General features: G+C 45.0%; 1 protein-coding gene across 1 annotated transcript; it reads right to left on the reverse strand.

Moving 5' to 3' along the window:
• Window positions 1-11950: 11950 nt before the first annotated feature.
• LOC132386275 (carcinoembryonic antigen-related cell adhesion molecule 1-like) lies at window positions 11951-20647 on the reverse strand (the record flags this gene model as incomplete). Its single annotated transcript, XM_059958554.1, has 8 exons — window positions 11951-12095; window positions 12582-12625; window positions 13736-13777; window positions 15318-15382; window positions 15782-15846; window positions 16243-16354; window positions 17985-18260; window positions 20387-20647. Coding segments are annotated over 8 exons (1010 nt in total), but the record flags the coding sequence as incomplete, so codon positions are not given.
• Between the last annotated feature and the right edge of the window lie 253 nt (window positions 20648-20900).

A 20900-nucleotide genomic window follows, 5' to 3' on the forward strand; every position in this document is an offset into this window, starting at 1 on the left:
TAATGATCTAGAGCTGAAGACGAAGATCAGCAAGGAAAAAAAGTGGAACAAGGAGATTAAACACTACTTTTTTCCTTATTTTAATTTTGTCCCGGACGCGCCCCCGATTTGTAACGTACGCCGTTAACGGGTAACCGAACCAGCAGAAATGGACTACACTTTGGAGTCTGGGATTACTGTAACTAACCATGTTTATTAGTAAACTAACTGATACAGTACTGTTAAAGTGCAAATATATGAAACAGGTTAGCAATGACATTTACAGAAGTGTAGACACAGTAATCATAACAAAGCGGTTTCAAATTCTAGGGGTAAATTGATAGTATTACGATGGTGAAGAGTTCAGTTCAGTTCAGTTCAGGTCGACGCAGCTGCTGGTGTAACGTTGGGGGGAGAGAGCGTGAGAGAGAGAGAGGGAGAGAGAGAGACAGAGAGAGAGAGAGAGAGAGAGAGCGAGAGAGAGAGAGCTGGAGGCACGTCACACTGACTTATCTATTATTATCTGACAGTGTAGTGTAGACCCTGCTACAGAACAAACGAACGGAAATGCAACATGCAAGTTCCTTTCACCCACAACCGGCACGTAATGGCCGATTTGAGCACAGACTACATAATGTAGCACAGGTAACCTACCACGGGTATTCTACGGGAAACTCCGGACCATCACTCCCACCACTACCAACTCCCACACCCCCAACTTATCTGATGATCTAGAGCTGAAGACGAAGATCAGCAAGGATAAAAAGTGGAACAAGGAGATTAAACACTACTATTGTCCTTCAGTTAATTTTGTCCCGGACGAACCCCCGATTTGCAACTTACGCCGTGACCGGGTTACCGAACCAGCAGAAATGGAATACACTTTGGAGTCTGGTATTACTGTAACTAACAATGTTTATTAGTAAGCTAACTAATACAGTACTGTAAAAGTGCAAATATATGAAACAGGTTAGCCATGATATATACAGAAGTGTAGACACAGTAATCAAAACCAAGCGGTTTCAAATTCTAGGGGTAAATGGATAGTCTTACGATGGTGAAGACTTCATTTCAGTTCAGTTCAGGTAGACGCAGCTGCTGGTGTAACGTTGGGGGGAGAGAGCGTGAGAGAGAGAGAGAGATTGCGAGAGAGAGAGAGCTGGAGGCACGTCACACTGACTTATCTATTATTATCTGACTGTGTCGTGTTAGACCCTGCTACAGAACAAACGATTGCAAATACAACATGCAAGTTCCTTTCACCAACAATCGGCACGTAATGGCCGATTTGTGCACAGACTACATAATGTAGCACAGGTAACCTACCACGGGTATTCTCGTAGAAACTCCGGACCATCACTCCCACCACTACCAACTACCACACCCCCAACTTATCTGATGATCTAGAGCTGAAGACGAAGATCAGCAAGGAAAAAAAGTGGAGCAAGGAGATTAAACTCTACTTTTTTCCTTAATTCAATTTGTCCCGGACGAACCCCCGATTTGCAACTTACGCCGTGACCGGGTTACAGAACCAGCAGAAATGGAATACACTTTGGATTCTGGTATTACTGTAACTAACAGTGTTTATTAGTAAACTAACTAATACAGTACTGTAAAAGTGCAAATATATGAAACAGGTTAGCAATGATATATACAGAAGTGTAGACACAGTAATAAAAATCAAGCGGTTTCAAAGACTGGGGTAAATGGATAGTCTTACGATGGTGAAGACTTCAGTTCAGTTCAGTTCAGGTCGACGCAGCTGCTGGTGTAACGTTGTCTGGAGAGAGAGTTGGATTGAGAGAGAGAGAGAGACAGAGAGAGAGAGCGGAAGGCTCGTCACACTGACTTATCTATTATTATCTGACTGTGTAGAGTTAGACCCTGCTACAGAATAAACGAATGCAAATACAACATGCAAGTTCCTTTCCCCCACAACCGGCACGTAATGGCCGATTTGTGCACAGACTACAGAATGTAGCACAGTAACCTACCACGAGGATTCTACGAGAAACTCCGGACCTTCACTCCCACCACTATCAACTACCTCACCCCCACCTTACCTAATGATCTAGAGCTGAAGACGAAGATCAGCAAGGCAAAAAAGTGGAACAAGGAGATTAAACACTACTTTTTTCCTTATTTCAATTTTGTCCCGGACGCGCCCCCGATTTGTAACGTACGCCGTTAACGGGTAACCGAACCAGCAGAAATGGAATACACTTTGGAGTCTGGGATTACTGTAACTAACCGTGTTTATTAGTAAACTAACTGTTACAGTACTGTTAAAGTGCAAATATATGAAACAGGTTAGCAATGATATTTACAGAAGTGTAGACTCAGTAATCATAACCAAGCGGTTTCAAATTCTAGGGGTAAGTGAATAGTCTTACGATGGTGAAGAGTTCAGTTCAGTTCAGTTCAGGTCGACGCAGCTGCTGGTGTAACGTTGGGGGGAGAGTGCGTGAGAGAGAGAGAGAGAGAGAGAGAGAGACAGAGAGAGAGAGAGACAGAGAGAGCTGGATGCACGTCACACTGACTTATCTATTATTATCTGACAGTGTGGTGTTAGACCCTGCTACAGAACAAACGAACGGAAATACAACATGCAAGTTCCTTTCACCCACAACCGGCACGTAATGGCCGATTTGTGCACAGACTACAGAATGTAGCACAGTAACCTACCACGAGGATTCTACGAGAAACTCCGGACCATCACTCCCACCACTATCAACTACCTCACCCCCACCTTAGCTAATGATCTAGAGCTGAAGACGAAGATCAGCAAGGAAAAAAAGTGGAACAAGGAGATTAAACACTACTTTTTTCCTTATTTCAATTTTGTCCCGGACGCGCCCCCGATTTGTAACGTACGCCGTTAACGGGTAACCGAACCAGCAGAAATGGAATACACTTTGGAGTCTGGTATTACTGTAACTAGCAGTGTTTATTAGTAAACTAACAAATACAGTACTGTAAAAGTGCAAATATATGAAACAGGTTAGCCATGATATATACAGAAGTGTAGACACAGTAATAAAAATCAAGCGGTTTCAAAGTCTAGGGGTAAATGGATAGTCTTACGATGGTGAAGACTTCAATTCAGTTCAGTTCACGTCGACGCAGCTGGTGTAACGTTGGCTGGAGAGAGAGTTGGATTGAGAGAGAGAGAGAGAGAGAGGGAGAGAGAGAGAGAGAGAGAGGAGAGAGAGAGGGAGGCTCGTCACACTGACTTATCTATTATTATCTGACAGTGTAGAGTTAGACCCTGCTACAGAACAAACAAATGCAAATGCAACATGCATGTTCCTTTCCCCCACAACCGGCACGTAATGGCCGATTTGTGCACAGACTACAGAATGTAGCTCAGTAATCTACATGAGTATTCTACGAGAAACTCCGGACCATCACTCCCACTGCTACCAACTACCCCACACCCACCTTATTTAATGACCTAGAGCTGAAGACGAAGGTCAGCAAGGAAAAATAAAGTGGAACAAGGAGATTAAACACGACTTTTGTCCTTAATTCTATTTTTCCCCGGACGAGCCCCTGATTTGTAACGTACGCCTTGAACGGGTTACCGAACCAGCAGAAATGCAATACACTTTGGAGTCTAGTATTACTGTAACTAACAGTGTTTATTAGTAAACTAATTAATACAGTGCTGTAAAAGTGCAAATATATGAAACTGGTTAGAAATGATATTTACAGAAGTGTAGACACAGTAATGAAAATCAAGCGGTAACGTTGTCTGGAGAGAGAGTTGGAATGAGAGAGAGAGAGAGAGAGAGAGAGAGAGAGAGAGAGAGAGAGAGAGAGTGAGAGAGAGAGAGAGAGCGGAAGGCTCGTCACTGCCTTATCTATTATTATCTGACTGTGTAGAGTTAGACCCTACTACAGAACAAACGAACGCAAATGCAACATGCAAGTTCCTTTCCCCCACAACCGGCACGTAATGGCCGATTTGTGCACAGACTACAGAATGTAGCACAGTAACCTACCACGAGGATTCTACGAGAAACTCCGGACCTTCACTCCCACCACTATCAACTACCTCACCCCCACCTTAGCTAATGATCTAGAGCTGAAGACGAAGATCAGCAAGGAAAAAAAGTGGAACAAGGAGATTAAACACTACTTTTTTCCTTATTTCAATTTTGTCCCGGACGCGCCCCCGATTTGTAACGTACGCCGTTAACGGGTAACCGAACCAGCAGAAATGGAATACACTTTGGAGTCTGGGATTACTGTAACTAACCATGTTTATTAGTAAACTAACTGATACATTACTGTTAAAGTGCAAATATATGAAACAGGTTAGCAATGACATTTACAGAAGTGTAGACACAGTAATCATAACAAAGCGGTTTCAAATTCTAGGGGTAAATTGATAGTATTACGATGGTGAAGAGTTCAGTTCTGTTCAGTTCAGGTCGACGCAGCTGCTGGTGTAACGTTGGGGGGAGAGAGCGTGAGAGAGAGAGGGAGAGAGAGAGACAGAGAGAGAGAGAGAGAGAGAGAGAGAGAGAGCTGGAGGCACGTCACACTGACTTATCTATTATTATCTGACTGTGTCGTGTTAGACCCTGCTACAGAACAAACGATTGCAAATACAACATGCAAGTTCCTTTCACCAACAATCGGCACGTAATGGCCGATTTGTGCACAGACTACATAATGTAGCACAGGTAACCTACCACGGGTATTCTCGTAGAAACTCCGGACCATCACTCCCACCACTACCAACTACCACACCCCCAACTTATCTGATGATCTAGAGCTGAAGACGAAGATCAGCAAGGAAAAAAAGTGGAGCAAGGAGATTAAACTCTACTTTTTTCCTTAATTCAATTTGTCCCGGACGAACCCCCGATTTGCAACTTACGCCGTGACCGGGTTACAGAACCAGCAGAAATGGAATACACTTTGGATTCTGGTATTACTGTAACTAACAGTGTTTATTAGTAAACTAACTAATACAGTACTGTAAAAGTGCAAATATATGAAACAGGTTAGCAATGATATATACAGAAGTGTAGACACAGTAATAAAAATCAAGCGGTTTCAAAGTCTGGGGTAAATGGATAGTCTTACGATGGTGAAGACTTCAGTTCAGTTCAGTTCAGGTCGACGCAGCTGCTGGTGTAACGTTGTCTGGAGAGAGAGTTGGATTGAGAGAGAGAGAGACAGAGAGAGAGAGCGGAAGGCTCGTCACACTGACTTATCTATTATTATCTGACTGTGTAGAGTTAGACCCTGCTACAGAATAAACGAATGCAAATACAACATGCAAGTTCCTTTCCCCCACAACCGGCACGTAATGGCCGATTTGTGCACAGACTACAGAATGTAGCACAGTAACCTACCACGAGGATTCTACGAGAAACTCCGGACCTTCACTCCCACCACTATCAACTACCTCACCCCCACCTTACCTAATGATCTAGAGCTGAAGACGAAGATCAGCAAGGCAAAAAAGTGGAACAAGGAGATTAAACACTACTTTTTTCCTTATTTCAATTCTGTCCCGGACGCGCCCCCGATTTGTAACGTACGCCGTTAACGGGTAACCGAACCAGCAGAAATGGAATACACTTTGGAGTCTGGGATTACTGTAACTAACCGTGTTTATTAGTAAACTAACTGTTACAGTACTGTTAAAGTGCAAATATATGAAACAGGTTAGCAATGATATTTACAGAAGTGTAGACTCAGTAATCATAACCAAGCGGTTTCAAATTCTAGGGGTAAGTGAATAGTCTTACGATGGTGAAGAGTTCAGTTCAGTTCAGTTCAGGTCGACGCAGCTGCTGGTGTAACGTTGGGGGGAGAGTGCGTGAGAGAGAGAGAGAGAGAGAGAGAGAGAGAGACAGAGAGAGAGAGAGAGAGAGAGAGCTGGATGCACGTCACACTGACTTATCTATTATTATCTGACAGTGTGCTGTTAGACCCTGCTACAGAACAAACGAACGGAAATGCAACATGCAAGTTCCTTTCACCCACAACCAGCACGTAATGGCCGATTTGTGCACAGACTACAGAATGTAGCACAGTAACCTACCACGAGGATTCTACGAGAAACTCCGGACCATCACTCCCACCACTATCAACTACCTCACCCCCACCTTAGCTAATGATCTAGAGCTGAAGACGAAGATCAGCAAGGAAAAAAAGTGGAACAAGGAGATTAAACACCACTTTTTTCCTTATTTCAATTTTGTCCCGGACGCGCCCCCGATTTGTAACGCACGCCGTTAACGGGTAACCGAACCAGCAGAAATTGAATACACTTTGGAGTCTGGTATTACTGTAACTAACAGTGTTTATTAGTAAACTAACTGATACAGTACTGTTAAAGTGCAAATATATGAAACAGGTTAGCAATGATATATACAGAAGTGTAGACACAGTAATCAAAACCAAGCGGTTTCAAATTCTAGGGGTAAATGAGTAGACTTACGATGGTGAAGAGTTCAGTTCAGTTCAGGTCGACGCAGCTGCTGGTGTAACGTTGGGGGGAGAGAGCGTGAGAGAGAGAGAGGGTGAGAGAGACAGAGAGAGAGAGAGAGAGAGCTGGAGGCACGTCACACTGACTTATCCATTATTATCTGACAGTGTAGTGTTAGACCCTGCTACAGAACAAACGAACGGAAATGCAACATGCAAGTTCCTTTCACCCACAACCGGCACGTAATGGCCGATTTGTGCACAGACTACATAATGTAGCACGGGTAACCTACCACGGGTATTCTCGTAGAAACTCCGGACCATTCACTCCCACCACTACCAACTACCACTCCCCCACCTTATCTAATGATCTAGAGCTGAAGACGAAGATCAGCAAGGAAAAAAAGTGGAACAAGGAGATTAAACACTACTATTGTCCTTATGATAATTTTGTCCCCCGATTTGCAACTTACGCCGTGATCGGGTTACCGAACCAGCAGAAATGGAATACACTTCGGTGTCTGGTATTACTGTAACTAGCAGTGTTTATTAGTAAACTAACAAATACAGTACTGTAAAAGTGCAAATATATGAAACAGGTTAGCCATGATATATACAGAAGTGTAGACACAGTAATAAAAATCAAGCGGTTTCAAAGTCTAGGGGTAAATGGATAGTCTTACGATGGTGAAGACTTCAGTTCAGTTCAGTTCACGTCGACGCAGCTGGTGTAACGTTGGCTGGAGAGAGAGTTGGATTGAGAGAGAGAGAGAGAGAGAGAGAGAGAGAGAGAGAGAGAGAGAGAGAGAGAGAGGGAGGCTCGTCACACTGACTTATCTATTATTATCTGACAGTGTAGAGTTAGACCCTGCTACAGAACAAACGAATGCAAATGCAACATGCATGTTCCTTTCCCCCACAACCGGCACGTAATGGCCGATTTGTGCACAGACTACAGAATGTAGCTCAGTAATCTACATGAGTATTCTACGAGAAACTCCGGACCATCACTCCCACTGCTACCAACTACCCCACACCCACCTTATTTAATGACCTAGAGCTGAAGACGAAGGTCAGCAAGGAAAAAAAAAGTGGAACAAGGAGATTAAACACGACTTTTGTCCTTAATTCTATTTTTCCCCGGACGAGCCCCTGATTTGTAACGTACGCCTTGAACGGGTTACCGAACCAGCAGAAATGCAATACACTTTGGAGTCTAGTATTACTGTAACTAACAGTGTTTATTAGTAAACTAATTAATACAGTGCTGTAAAAGTGCAAATATATGAAACTGGTTAGAAATGATATTTACAGAAGTGTAGACACAGTAATGAAAATCAAGCGGTAACGTTGTCTGGAGAGAGAGTTGGAATGAGAGAGAGAGAGAGAGAGAGAGAGAGAGAGAGAGAGAGAGAGAGAGAGAGAGAGAGAGAGAGAGAGAGCGGAAGGCTCGTCACTGCCTTATCTATTATTATCTGACTGTGTAGAGTTAGACCCTACTACAGAACAAACGAACGCAAATGCAACATGCAAGTTCCTTTCACCAACAACCGGCACGTAATGGCCGATTTGTGCACAGACTACATAATGTAGCACAGGTAACCTACCACGGGTATTCTACGAGAAACTCCGGACCATCACTCCCACCACTACCAACTACCACACCCCCAACTTATCTGATGATCTAGAGCTGAAGACGAAGATCAGCAAGGAAAAAAAGTGGAGCCATGAGATTAAACTCTACTTTTTTCCTTAATTCAATTTGTCCCGGAAGAACCCCCGATTTGCAACTTACGCCGTGACCGGATAACCGAACCAGCAGAAATGGAATACACTTTAGAGTCTGGTATTACTGTAACTAACAGTGTTTATTAGCAAACTAACTAATACAGTACTGTAAAAGTGCAAATATATGAAACAGGTTAGCAATGATATATACAGAAGTGTAGACACAGTAATAAAAATCAAGCGGTTTCAAAGTCTAGGGGTAAATGGATAGTCTTACGATGGTGAAGACTTCAGTTCAGTTCAGGTCGACGCAGCTGTTGCTATAACGTTGGCTGGGGAGAGAGTTGGATTGAGAGAGAGAGCGGATGGTTCGTCACACTGACCTATCTATTATTATCTGACTGTGTAGAGTTAGACCCTGCTACAGAACAAACGAATGCAAATCAACATGCAAGTTCCTTTACCCCACAACCGGCACGTAATGGCCGATTTGTGCACAGACTACATAATGTAGCACAGGTAACCTACCACGGGTATTCTCGTAAAAACTCCGGACCATCACTCCCACCACTACCAACTACCACTGCTCCACCTTATTTAATTATCTAGAGCTGAAGACGAAGATCAGCAAGGAAAAAAAGTGGAACAAGGGGATTAAACACTACTATTGTCCTTCAAATGATGTTGTCCCGGACGAACCCCCGATTTGCAACTGACGCCGTGACCGGGTTACCGAACCAGCAGAAATGGAATACACTTTGGTGTCTGGTATTACTGCAACTAACAGTGTTTATTAGTAAACTAACTAATACAGTACTGTAAAAGTGCAAATATATGAAACAGGTTATCAATGATATATGCAGTAGTGTAGTCACAGTAATCAGTTCAGTTCAGTTTAGGTCGAGTTATTTCGGGTGTAACGTTTGAGAGAGAACGAGTGCGAGAGCGAGAGAGAGAGAGTGAGAGAGAGAGAGAGAGAGAGAGAGAGAGAGAGAGAGAGAGAGAGAGAGAGAGAGAGAGAGAGAGAGAGAGAGAGAGAGAGAGAGAGAGAGAGCGAGAGAGAGAGAGAGGTGATGCCGTTGCCGTGGATCTTTCCGTTGTCTTCATGTTGCGGTCACCGACTGTGATCATACCAGGCACGACCTTTCTTCAGTGGTAGACCCAGGCAAGGGTGGACACGCAAATAAGCCCCTGCCGGTCGCACACTGTGAGACTCTGATCGATCCTCCAAATCTCCACCATCACGTTGGTGCATAACACTCTTTTAGTGTCCCGTGGTGTGCCTCCCTGGAGTGTCTGCCTACGTCTTCGCAGACCTGCTTTTTATCTCCTCTTGCAGGGCTCCGACCGTCTATTAGGCCCCGGTCCCTGCTTGCTGTCTCTGCATGAATTTCACAAGCAGGAAAAGAAAGTGTCCTTGCAGCAAATACATAATATTAAATCATGTTTCTCTCTCCCTTATCTGCGCAGATATCTCTCTCATCTCTCATTAGCAGCATTGTTCATGGGGGTGGGGTCAACTCTGGATCATGTTAGCTTGGTTTGCTCATCACATCCTCACCCCTCATCCTTTTAGGACATTTTGTACGTGGGGGGGTGGTAAAAAAATTAAACATGGATGTACATTACATGTCATATGTCATTCAATCTGCTGTTTTCAAGCGGAGATCAGAGCAAGACATGATTGTGTCTATGAACTAGGATAAGAAGCATAAAATAAATAATAAATCAAAACGAGAAGAAAAGTTGCGGCAGTATTCATGGGTCCAGAGGTCATTCAGATATCTGATGGTGGAGGAGCGGCACTGTCCCGGGTGGACTGAACGACTTCCTTCATGTTTATATACCCCCTCCCTGAGAGAAACATCAATAATTGGACATAAATGACCTAATAATTCATGACTGCTAACGGAAATAAAACAACTTCAGAATGTTTTAAAAAGAGAAAACAGTAAACAATGAAGGGCAATTTCCCTGTCTCTGATATTCTAGCCTCTACACCACTCCCTCTCTGAAACCGGAACCATTCTATGCACACCCTCCCTGTCTCTTTAGATATCTTGCCCCCACGCCCATCCGACTCTATGAGTGCTCCTGCAGCAAAACCGATCTGTTTCTCTGTAACCACAGCCTGCCCCCAAAACCACCTGCACCACTACACAGCTGCCGGACTCTTCACCCCGCTCCTGCCCCGCATCTGTAATCTGGAGCCTCCGCCAGTCCCCAGACCTTTTCTGTTTCTTTGTCCCTCTTCAAGCACTACACCCTTCCCCGTTTCTCTATGGGCTTCTGGCCTCTACAGAAACTCTCTCTTTGTATCCATATCAACCGCTGCTCCCCTCACTGTCTCTGTAACACTCCCAGGCCTCTATCGCCTTCTACATCTCTAAACCTGCCTGTACCCTCAATGAAACAGTCAATGTCGTTGGGAGACATGGCCGTGCACATGTGTAGATCATATTTTCACTTGTCGGACGCATTTCTTGTCGGGAAAAATTGTAAGTTTGAATCTGGTTTGGGTGTGGCAAATATGGATATATGATATATATGTACATTATATTAATTACATCTTACGGAAATGAATGTTTGGGAAATTCAAACCCAAACCGCTCAGTGAGGGGTTTGTTAAGGGAGAGGTGATAAATTCCTGCCTTGCCAACAACACCCAGACCCATCCCTTAAAAGAACAAACAATCCGCACCACTCTTTGATGAAAATATTCCTCTGGAAATTGTTTCCCTGGTGACCATTTCTGGGTGAGTTATGTCTCAGAGGGGAGAATAAGCTCGCTGTGTAATCTATCAACACACAATGATATTGGAAAAATCAGCCCACCTCCCTTACCCCCAGAGCCCGAGAAACTTACCCCGTACTTCTAACCCTCTCTGCTCCTCACTCAGCCATCTAAATGATAACAACTGGGCCTCGATCAAATTTACAATCAGCGCCAAGTCCATCATCACTGACATATGGCCTTCAGTCTGTTGTTTTGTGACGGAGATACAAGTTCAACAAAAATCATTTCACGAGATTACAGTGAAACATCGACACGAGGGAGACCGATGAAACAACCACATGAAGTGATCAAACTACGTGATCAATCAGCATTCTGCAAATAAGAAGCAACGTCGCATTTCGGCGTATAGGAACATTGGAAAAGGGGGCTGAATCAATGTCCCGGATTGACAAATTTTCACTGTGCCAATTCGCGCAGTAATCAGGAGTCAACTCGGGGTTTCAGAACCGTTTTCCATTTTATTGCATTTATTATTCAGCCATGAAGCGCGCAGTCGTCACTTCGGCCCTTTCAGCGACCGATGACAAACCCGATTAACGGAAGAGATTTACAAGGATGTTGCCTGCATTGGGGAACATACCTTATGGGAACAGGTTCAGCCGGAATTTGCGTTTCATCCTTGGAGCGACGGAGGATGGGAGGTGACCTGATAGATGCGTATAAGATAATCAGAGGCATTGATCGTGCAAGAGCAAGAGGCTTTTCTCCAGGGCTGAAATGGCGAACACGATGGGCACAGGTTTATTGTGCTCGGAAGTAGGTGCAAGGAGATGGCAGGGTTACGTTTTTCACACAGAGAGTGATGGGTGCGTGGCGAGCGAAGGCCGATACAATGGGACTTTCCAGAGACTCTGAGATTGGCACATTGAGCTCAGAACCATAGAGGGCTATGCGGTAGGGTAATTTTGCTATATAGATTAGACATTGCAGCTCAAACACAACTGACCACGTGTTGAGAATAGAGTACGGCCGGGATAGGGATTCGAACAGCGGTCATTTTATGGAAATCCCCTGACACGCCACAGCACCAGTCTGGGTTGATGCGAGAGAACTAAGCTGCTGCGACGGAAACGAGACAGAATCTTCTGTGATGTCTTTGTCGTGAGGCTCGGAAACGCGGAAGAGGTTTAATAGAGACCTGGAGAACGATTACAAAGAAAAAAAAAACATTTTGAACGGTGGATTTATCCTGGATGGTTGTCCATTCTCTGTGCCAATTCACGATCCAATCATCGGCTTCCGTTCACAGTGACGTCAGCTGCGGAAACAATTCACAATTTATGTTGACTACGTCAGCAACCCGAAAGTGTGGCTGCTGGTGAGGGTAAATACGGGTGATGATTTCAGAATCTGTGTCTGACATTGTGACAATGCAACCGCAATTAATATTTTTTTATATCGCAAGAGACCCAGGAAAAGTGTTCCTTTCAATATCAATATATCGCTGTGCGACGCCGCCTGACTCCAGTCTTGCTCTGTTACTTGTCTCTAAACTTCCAATCTCAGTGTGACTATGAGATGTGCACAACCAGGACCCTGCACGGCCCATTGGCTTGAAATTAGTGAATAGCTTTCCTTTACAAGTGAAATTGCGTGTCGGCAGCCCCAGATTTGGTTCACATACCTGTTCAGATCACCGTAAACAGATCGATACTCCAGGATAAGACCCTGTTAATGCGAGGAAATCAGCAGGATTAGTAAAAATTATTACCAAAAGCATTTATGTGTCAGAGAAGAATTAGAAGAACATTGAAAAGGACCAACGCATTCTTAACAATTCGTGTCTGAGAGAAACACGGAACAGTCGGGCCATGATGAAGAGAGGATCAGAGACACAGTTATGATTATTAAATATCGCAGAAAGCACTATAAGTTCACAAGAGCATAAAACACAAGAGCAGAATTAGGCCCTACAGTACATTGGCCTCCTCCACCATTCTATAATGACGGATGAATTTTCCCTCCCAACCCTAATCATCTGCTTTCACTCTGCAATACTTGAAACAATCAACGTTGTTTCGCGTAACCCGGGGCCTTTGTCCCCAGAGCCATAAGGGACAAACATATTACAGAGATACACCACACTTCGGCTAAAGATATTCCTCCTCATCGCTCTCTTCTGAGGGGTTCTCTGCATTCCATCGTAGAGGAATTAGTACTCACATCATCCATTCCGTACCATGCATACCGCAGCGCCGCCCTCTGGTCCCAGACCAGCACCCCGTCCTTCACGTTGAGAGGATCGCTCCACGCCAGACAGTATAGGTCTTCCAATTATTCATCTTTCAATGAGCTCACCCTTTCCTTCTTCAAAACAGAAGTAGACAGAGGCCTCAAGCTAACAGGCGTATCAGCTCCTGTCGTTTACTTCCCTTTCTTCAAGAAGAGCAAAGTAATGTTTGCAAATTTCCAATCCTCCAAAACAATTCCATGATGGTATGAGTACTAATTCCTTTACGACCACTTCACCGGCCTATTTCAGACGCCTGGCGTGCAGTCAATCTCATCCATTCACCCCAGGTTATTTATCCACCTTCCAGATTGTCTGGCATCTTCTGCTTATTATAGTGGCTGCAACCACTTCCGTGTCCTGACACTGTCATACTGATGGTGTCTTCAACAGTGAAGGCGAACACGTGATACTTAATGAGTTCCTCCGCCATTTCTGCCTCCACCCGTTACTGAAACTTCGACATTCTCGCTGTCCAGAGTCTCACTTCAGGTTCTGAAGCGGAAACAATTGCTTCCAAAAGGGATTGACGCTAATGTTTCCCTTACCGTGTAAGTGGAGTCTCCATCCTGCGCATTGTTCCTTGCACCCTTGAAAGAGAAGATTACGTGTTATTTTTGAGACGTTTAAACAAGTTCACAGCAATTGTATTCTGACTCTCCGCCGATAAACACCGGGAGTATCAATGTATCACATTAGTTTGTATTTGGGATAATATTGCCTCGTTTACCATTCGCTGCACCGCGTGTTTCCGATTCAGTGTGTGTGGAGTTACTCACATTGATCGGACATTTTAAAAGACTCTTTCATGAAATGTATTACAGCAAGGGTAAGATGTGATTTTGCATCATTCAGGAGTTAGGGATTCTGGGGAATTCTGAGGAAATTCTGCAGGTGCTGGAATCTCACACACAAAATGCCGAAGGGCTCAGAGTGTCGGGCAACATTAATGGAATTCATTAAGCCGTCCACGTTTTGTGTAGAGACCCTCTACTGGGCTGGAAAGAAGGCAGGAAGACGCCTGGACAGAATGGTGGCCAGGGGAATGAGCACTGGCTGGGAGGTGAGGCCTGATGAGTGGGAAAGGGGGAAAGGATGAAGAAAAGTAAAATGTAGAAACATAGAAAACCAACAACACAATACAGGCCCTTCCTCCCACAAAGTTGTGCTGTACACAACCCTACCTTAGAAATTACTAGGCTTAACTTAATCCCTCTATTTTACTCAGCTCCATGTACCTATCCAAAAGCCTCTTAAAAGACCCTATTTTATACGGCCTCCCCTCCATTGCCGGTAGCCCATTCCACGCACTCACCACTCTTTGAGTAAAAAAACTTACCCCTGACATCTCCTCTGTACCTACTCCCCAGCACCTTAAACCTGTGTCCTCTTGTAGCAAGCATTTCAGCCCTGGGAAAAAAGTCTCTGACTATCCACACGATTAATGCCTCTCATCATCTTGTACGCCTCTATCAGGTCACGTCTCATCTTCCTCCGCTCCAAGGAGAAATGGCCGAGTTCACTCGAACTATTCTCATAAGGCATGCTCCCCAATCCAGGCAACATCCTTGCAAATCTCCCCTGCACCCTTTCTATGGCTTCCACATCCTTTCTATAGTGATGCGAACAGAACTGAGCACAGTACTCCAGGTGGGGTGTGACCAGGGTCCTATGCAGCTGCAACATTACCTCTCGGCTCCTGAATTCAATCCCACGGTTGATGAAGGTCAATACACCATACGCATTCTTAACCACACAGAACCGGTTGCAGAGGCGAGTGTGCCATAGGGGAAGGGGAAGAGGGATGGTCACTGGAGGGAGTTGATGGGCAGGTGAGGAGAAGATGTAAGAGGCCGGAGTGGAAAATAGAAGAAGAGAGAAGTGAACAGAAATACTGGTGGGAAAAGGTCGATGTTCATGCCATCAGGTTTGGGTCTACTTTGCGGAATATAATGTGTTGTTTCTCCATTAACGGAAAATAAGATCCGGGATCGATCATCCAGGATCTTGTTAAATGCCCCATCTGTGCCCGAAGGGCCCGATGGACGCTACCCATCACATTACTTATGTTCGTTTTTCCCTCTTTGCAAAGAAATGAGTGAGATCACGGACATAATGCAAACATCCAACCTGTTCATCCATTTGGACATTTTCATAATATTCTGATGAGTTTACGGTCTTTGTATCGAAGGTGCCTGAGGAAACAAAACAGATATGGCACAAGGGTGCAGCGCGTCAGGGTGCTTTGTTGAACACAGCAGACGTCAAACCGGCCCAATAGAAAAAGCCATTGAGAGCATGAGCTCCCTACCCACCAATCGCCGGAACCAGGAATTGAGGGCCGATATTGATCAATATGGAGAGAAATTAAGTTGCATGAACTACCATCCCATTACTTCGCTGATATTGTAATCTTCAGCAGAAGCTTTCAGCTAAAATAACTGGAAAACCCAACGGTAAAAGTCGCATCATCCGTGACCATTCGCTCGGATGACCAGCTCCAGCTTCAGTGGACTAGGAGCTCCCAGATTAAAATCAAATGCTGAGATTCCCCTGGACTCAGTATTAGGACAGTTGAAACGGTGTTCACTCACTTTTCCATCCGGAATTTCTGCCCGTGCCATTTTTAGATTTCGGTGGATATATGTTGCTGAATAAACTGAAACAAAGACAAGAAAATAATTCGTCTGAAACTTAATTTCCTGCGCTGATGCACCGAATGAGAATGGCCTCTATAATTCCATTCGATTCTCTCCAGATATCCCTTAATAACGTTTTGTTTACCGGATGCCCTGTACCAGGCGAGCTCGATAGCATCGACAGATGGGTTAAGTAGACAAAACTGCTTTGGCCTTTTTGACAGATAAGGCTGTTCACACACATATTGCTGAACGCAAACCTCTTTCAGACAAATTTCGGACAGACAACTTCGCCGTGAAGGCGGAATGCTGATTCTGTCCGCAGACGGGCCCTGATCCCAGCTAAAGTCGATTCTGCCGAAATTCACATTCAATTATTAAAGGTAGGAAGGAAATTCGTAGAGAAATGCAATTACCCGCCAGCTTTTCTTGCGAACAGCCATCCACTGAATCCTCCCACCAGGCCCATGATAAGTAAACCGAGTACAATGCCCACGATCGCGCCAGCCCGGAAGGTACAATTTTCATCTGTTTTTGGTGATGACACAGAAAACAAGCATATATTTTACATGGCGAAAACTCATCTTTATTTAAGAAATGATAATTGATCCACGCTCTGGAAACTTCTGGTCGCTGGTCTCGATATTGAATCAATTTAAATCAATTACTCTTTTATTCTGGTAGGCCACTTAGAAGGAGGATTGAAGGTAGGGCGTGAGGAAAGCGTAAGAAGGAAACGGTTTGAATCTTTGATCATCGGGTTTACATGAACGAATGAGAGACACATTCACTCACCGTGTGCGCTAACTACACCTTGTAAGATAACTGGTCCTGTTGGTTACGCCGTTATTAATCCGACATGTATAACTCCCAACGTCAACCGAGCTCACCGACTCAAGGGTGAGTTCCTGCCCTGTCTGCAGGAGATTGTTCCCATTATCACTGACACAAGGGTGAGATCCTGCCCTGTCTGCAGGAGATTGTTCCCATTGTTACTGACACAAGGGTGAGTTCCTGCCCTGTCTGCAGGAGATTGTTCCCATTATCACTGACACAATGGTGAGTTCCTGCCCTGTCTGCAGGAGATTGTTCCCATTATCACTGACACAAGGGTGAGATCCTGCCCTGTCTGCAGGAGATTGTTCCCATTGTCACTGACACAAGGGTGAGTTCCTGCCCTGTCTGCAGGAGATTGTTCCCATTGTCACTGATACAATGGTGAGTTCCTGCCCTGTCTGCAGGAGATTGTTCCCATTGTCACTGACACAAGGGTGAGTTCCTGCCCTGTCTGCAGGAGATTGTTCCCATTGTCACTGATACAAGGGTGAGTTCCTGCCCTGTCTGCAGGAGATTGTTCCCATTGTCACTGACACAAGGGTGAGTTCCTGCCCTGTCTGCAGGAGATTGTTCCCATTGTCACTGATACAAGGGTGAGTTCCTGCCCTGTCTGCAGGAGATTGTTCCCATTGTCACTGAGACAAGGGTGAGTTCCTGCCCTGTCTGCAGGAGATTGTTCCCATTGTCACTGATTTCAAGGGTGAGTTCCTGCCCTGTCTGCAGGAGATTGTTCCCATTGTCACTGATACAAGGGTGAGTTCCTGCCCTGTCTGCATGAGATTGTTCCCATTGTCACTGACACAAGGGTGAGTTCCTGCCCTGTCTGCAGGAGATTGTTCCCATTGTCACTGACACAAGGGTGAGTTCTTGCCCTGTCTGCAGGAGATTGTTCCCATTGTCACTGACATAAGGGTGAGTTCCTGCCCTGTCTGCAGGAGATTGTTCCCATTGTCACTGACGCAAGGGTGAGTTCCTGCCCTGTCTGCCGGAGATTGTTCCCATTGTCACTGACACAAGGGTGAGTTCCTGCCCTGTCTGCCGGAGATTGTCCCCCTTGTACCATGAATATATACCACAGGGGACTGACAGAGCAAAGCAAGTTAATGTCAAGTTTGACACTATATTGGACACAACTGGACGCTCCGGTTCAATTCTGAACTTCTCTGATCCATTTATAAAATGAAGAAAAGTGCTGATTAGAGAAAAATCCTGATGGATACGGGATATTATGACCTTCTGTCTTCATTGAAAAGATGAGAGCAAATGTTGTTTAGTGTAATATCTGATACAAATGAACGCGGTTGACTAACTGTTTACTCACAGTAAACTTGCACGTTGGTCACTCCAGCGCCACTGCTGAATGAATTGCTGGCGATGCACTTGTACGTCCCTGCGTCGTTTCTGTTAGCTCTGATTATAGTCAGTTTCGCCTTGTCGGGGGATGTAAATATTCTGCCGTTTTCCTGGATGGGTTGGTTATCCTTGAACCATGTCCGTGTCTGAACAGTGCCCGACGCGGGACAGCTGAGTGTGATGGTATCGGGGTCTTCAAGGGGGTTGGGATCACTGGCCACGACAGTAACCCCAGTCACTGTCTCTGTAAATACAATTGAAATGTACATAGATTTACACGGGGTTTTATCTACAACACGAGAATAATATTTGGATGCTGCCAGCTCAATATCGTCGGCATTCCCAGTTCTTATCCCTATGTGTTTCGATATCAAGTCAGTATCCAGCTTGAACTAAACGCCGGCACTGAGTTTAAAGTTTTACTGCTGTTACCCAAGGGGACGGTGAGCAACCTATTCCCATTTCAGATGTTCCTCAATACATGGATATTCCTGCAGTAAGAACATACATTCTCCAGCAAAGCAGACTAAAACAGAATTGCACTTGGCTACAGTTTAATTGTCCCGTGGAGCATGTGAAAATAAACTACCCGTGCCCCCTGCTGTTGAAGCCAAAAGTAGAGTGACTTCGTATTTAATATCTGGCTGAGGAGTTGGCGGAGGAGGGATGGCGTAGGAATAATGATCATGGGTTCCTCCAGGGAAGTTGCGACCTCTAGAGAAGGGGCGGTTGGCTCCTGAACTGGGGAGGGGTAAACATTCCTGTGGGAAGGCTTCTTGTCGCTGCACGATAGGCAACTAAGTGGAGTTGCAATTGGAAGGGAGCCAGATTGACAGAAGGATCCGTGGAGATCTGGCGCAGCCAGATTTCGGCATGACGTCGGCTCCTCCGGATTGGCTGATGTGCAATGAGCCGAAATTGATCAGAGAGCTTATGGAAAATAGAATGTTGGTGTAAGTGATCATCATATGATCGACTTCATCCTGAAATGTGAGAAGGCGAACCTGAAGAGTCAGATGAACCAGTGTTACAGTTGGTTAAAAGGAGTTAGAGAAACACTAGAGAGGGGTTGGCCAGATTTACTTGAGAAATAACACTGGCGGGGATGACGGCAGAGGAGGAAGGAATATTCTAAAGGAAAGATGACATAACCGTGGCGGAGAAGAGAAGTCAAAGCCAACATGAAGGTCAAAAGGAGGGTATATGATGGAACAATCATTAATGGGAAGTCAGATGATTGGGAAGTTGTATAAAAAAACAATTGGCAACTAAAAGGTCATTTAGAAGGTAAAGATGAATGAGAAAGCACTCCAGCCACTAATATTAATGAAGATCGGCACAGAGTCTTAACCTACAACAAGTGTGAAACGAGAAGCAAGAGTGGATATCGGGCCGTACAGAAACGATAGTGGAGAGGTAGTACGGGGAACAAGGAACTGGTGGACAAACTGCATCAACCCTCACCGTGGAACACACTGTGAAATGTCGGATGTTTCAGGTATCAGGGGTCATGCGATGTCAGCATTCATTACAAGGGGACTAGAATATAAAAGGAGGGATGTAGTGCTGAAACTTGATGAAGCACCGGTGAGGCCTCACTTGGAGTATTGTGATGCATTTTGGGACCCTTGTCGTTGAGAGAGAATGTGATTAAACTGAAGCGGTTTCCAAGGAAGTTCGCCAAAATGATCCCAAGTTTGAACGGCTTTACTGGAGAAGAGGGTTTGATGGGTCCGGGCCTTTACCCACTGGGGTTCAGAAGAATGTGGGGAGACCTCATGGAAACCTATCGAATTGTGAAAGGTCTTGTTGGAGTGGATGTGGGAAAGATGATTCTCATGGCGGGAGAGTCTAATCCCAGAAGACACAACCTGTGCATAGAGTGGTATCCTTTCAGAAACCAAGGCGAAAATGAATCTCTTTCTTCAGAACATGATGAATCTGAGAATTATGTTCCACAGGCAGCTGTAGAGGGAGTATCGTTATGTAAGTTTACAGCCGAGGATGACAGATTCACAATTGGTCAGGGCATGAGGAATATGCGGAAACGGCTGTGATCGGGACTGCGAGGAATATTGGATCAGCCATGATGAAATGGCGGAGCGGACTCCATTGGCCAAATGGTCTAAATCTCCTTCCAATGATTAAGCCCTTCTGGTCTTAACTGCAGCAAGTAAAAATTTGCAATTTAATCAGCAAGTCAGAACAATTCCAATTTTCATCTTCATCAATACTCTTATTCATCAATATGCAACGTTGTGGATTGATATCGTTAGAATTTGCTCAGGCATTTAGTTGGATTACACGGGCCCGTCTGCACCAACACCATTAATTATAGGACCTCAACAAAGGGAGGTACGGACTACCTACCGAACACAATGATTTCCGTGGTTGAGGCATTATTCCTTTTTGTAATCGTGTTATAGGCCTCACAAGTATACTTTCCCGTGTGGGCCACAGAAACGCTGTCGAGGACGACCTCATGCCCACTTTGTAGGCGGGCACCATTCTGTTCCCAATTCAATTCAGCATCTGGGCGGGACTCCGTGGAACATGTTAACCTGATCGTGCTTCCAGCAATGTAAAAAGATGCGTGCGGTTGAGTGATGACGGATGGACGATCCGGTCCGTCTAAAAGAAACGGACAAAAGGGGTTGCAACAAATCACACAGGAGATATAACAGCATTCCTCAGCGGAACAGGAAGAACAGCCCACCACCAGAGAAAGCGCTCCCACACACCGGAGAATGCATCCGTCTGGAAGCCACGCGCGGGAAAGAGGAGAGTCGGGACACAGTGTCAGATTATCCACGTCTTCCGAAACTATGAACTGCACAGTTACCTCATATCCCAAAACCCGTCTCCTCCTCCAAGCTGGATACAA

Source organism: Hypanus sabinus, unplaced genomic scaffold, assembly GCF_030144855.1.
Source record: "Hypanus sabinus isolate sHypSab1 unplaced genomic scaffold, sHypSab1.hap1 scaffold_1087, whole genome shotgun sequence".
Lineage (NCBI taxonomy): Eukaryota > Metazoa > Chordata > Chondrichthyes > Myliobatiformes > Dasyatidae > Hypanus > Hypanus sabinus.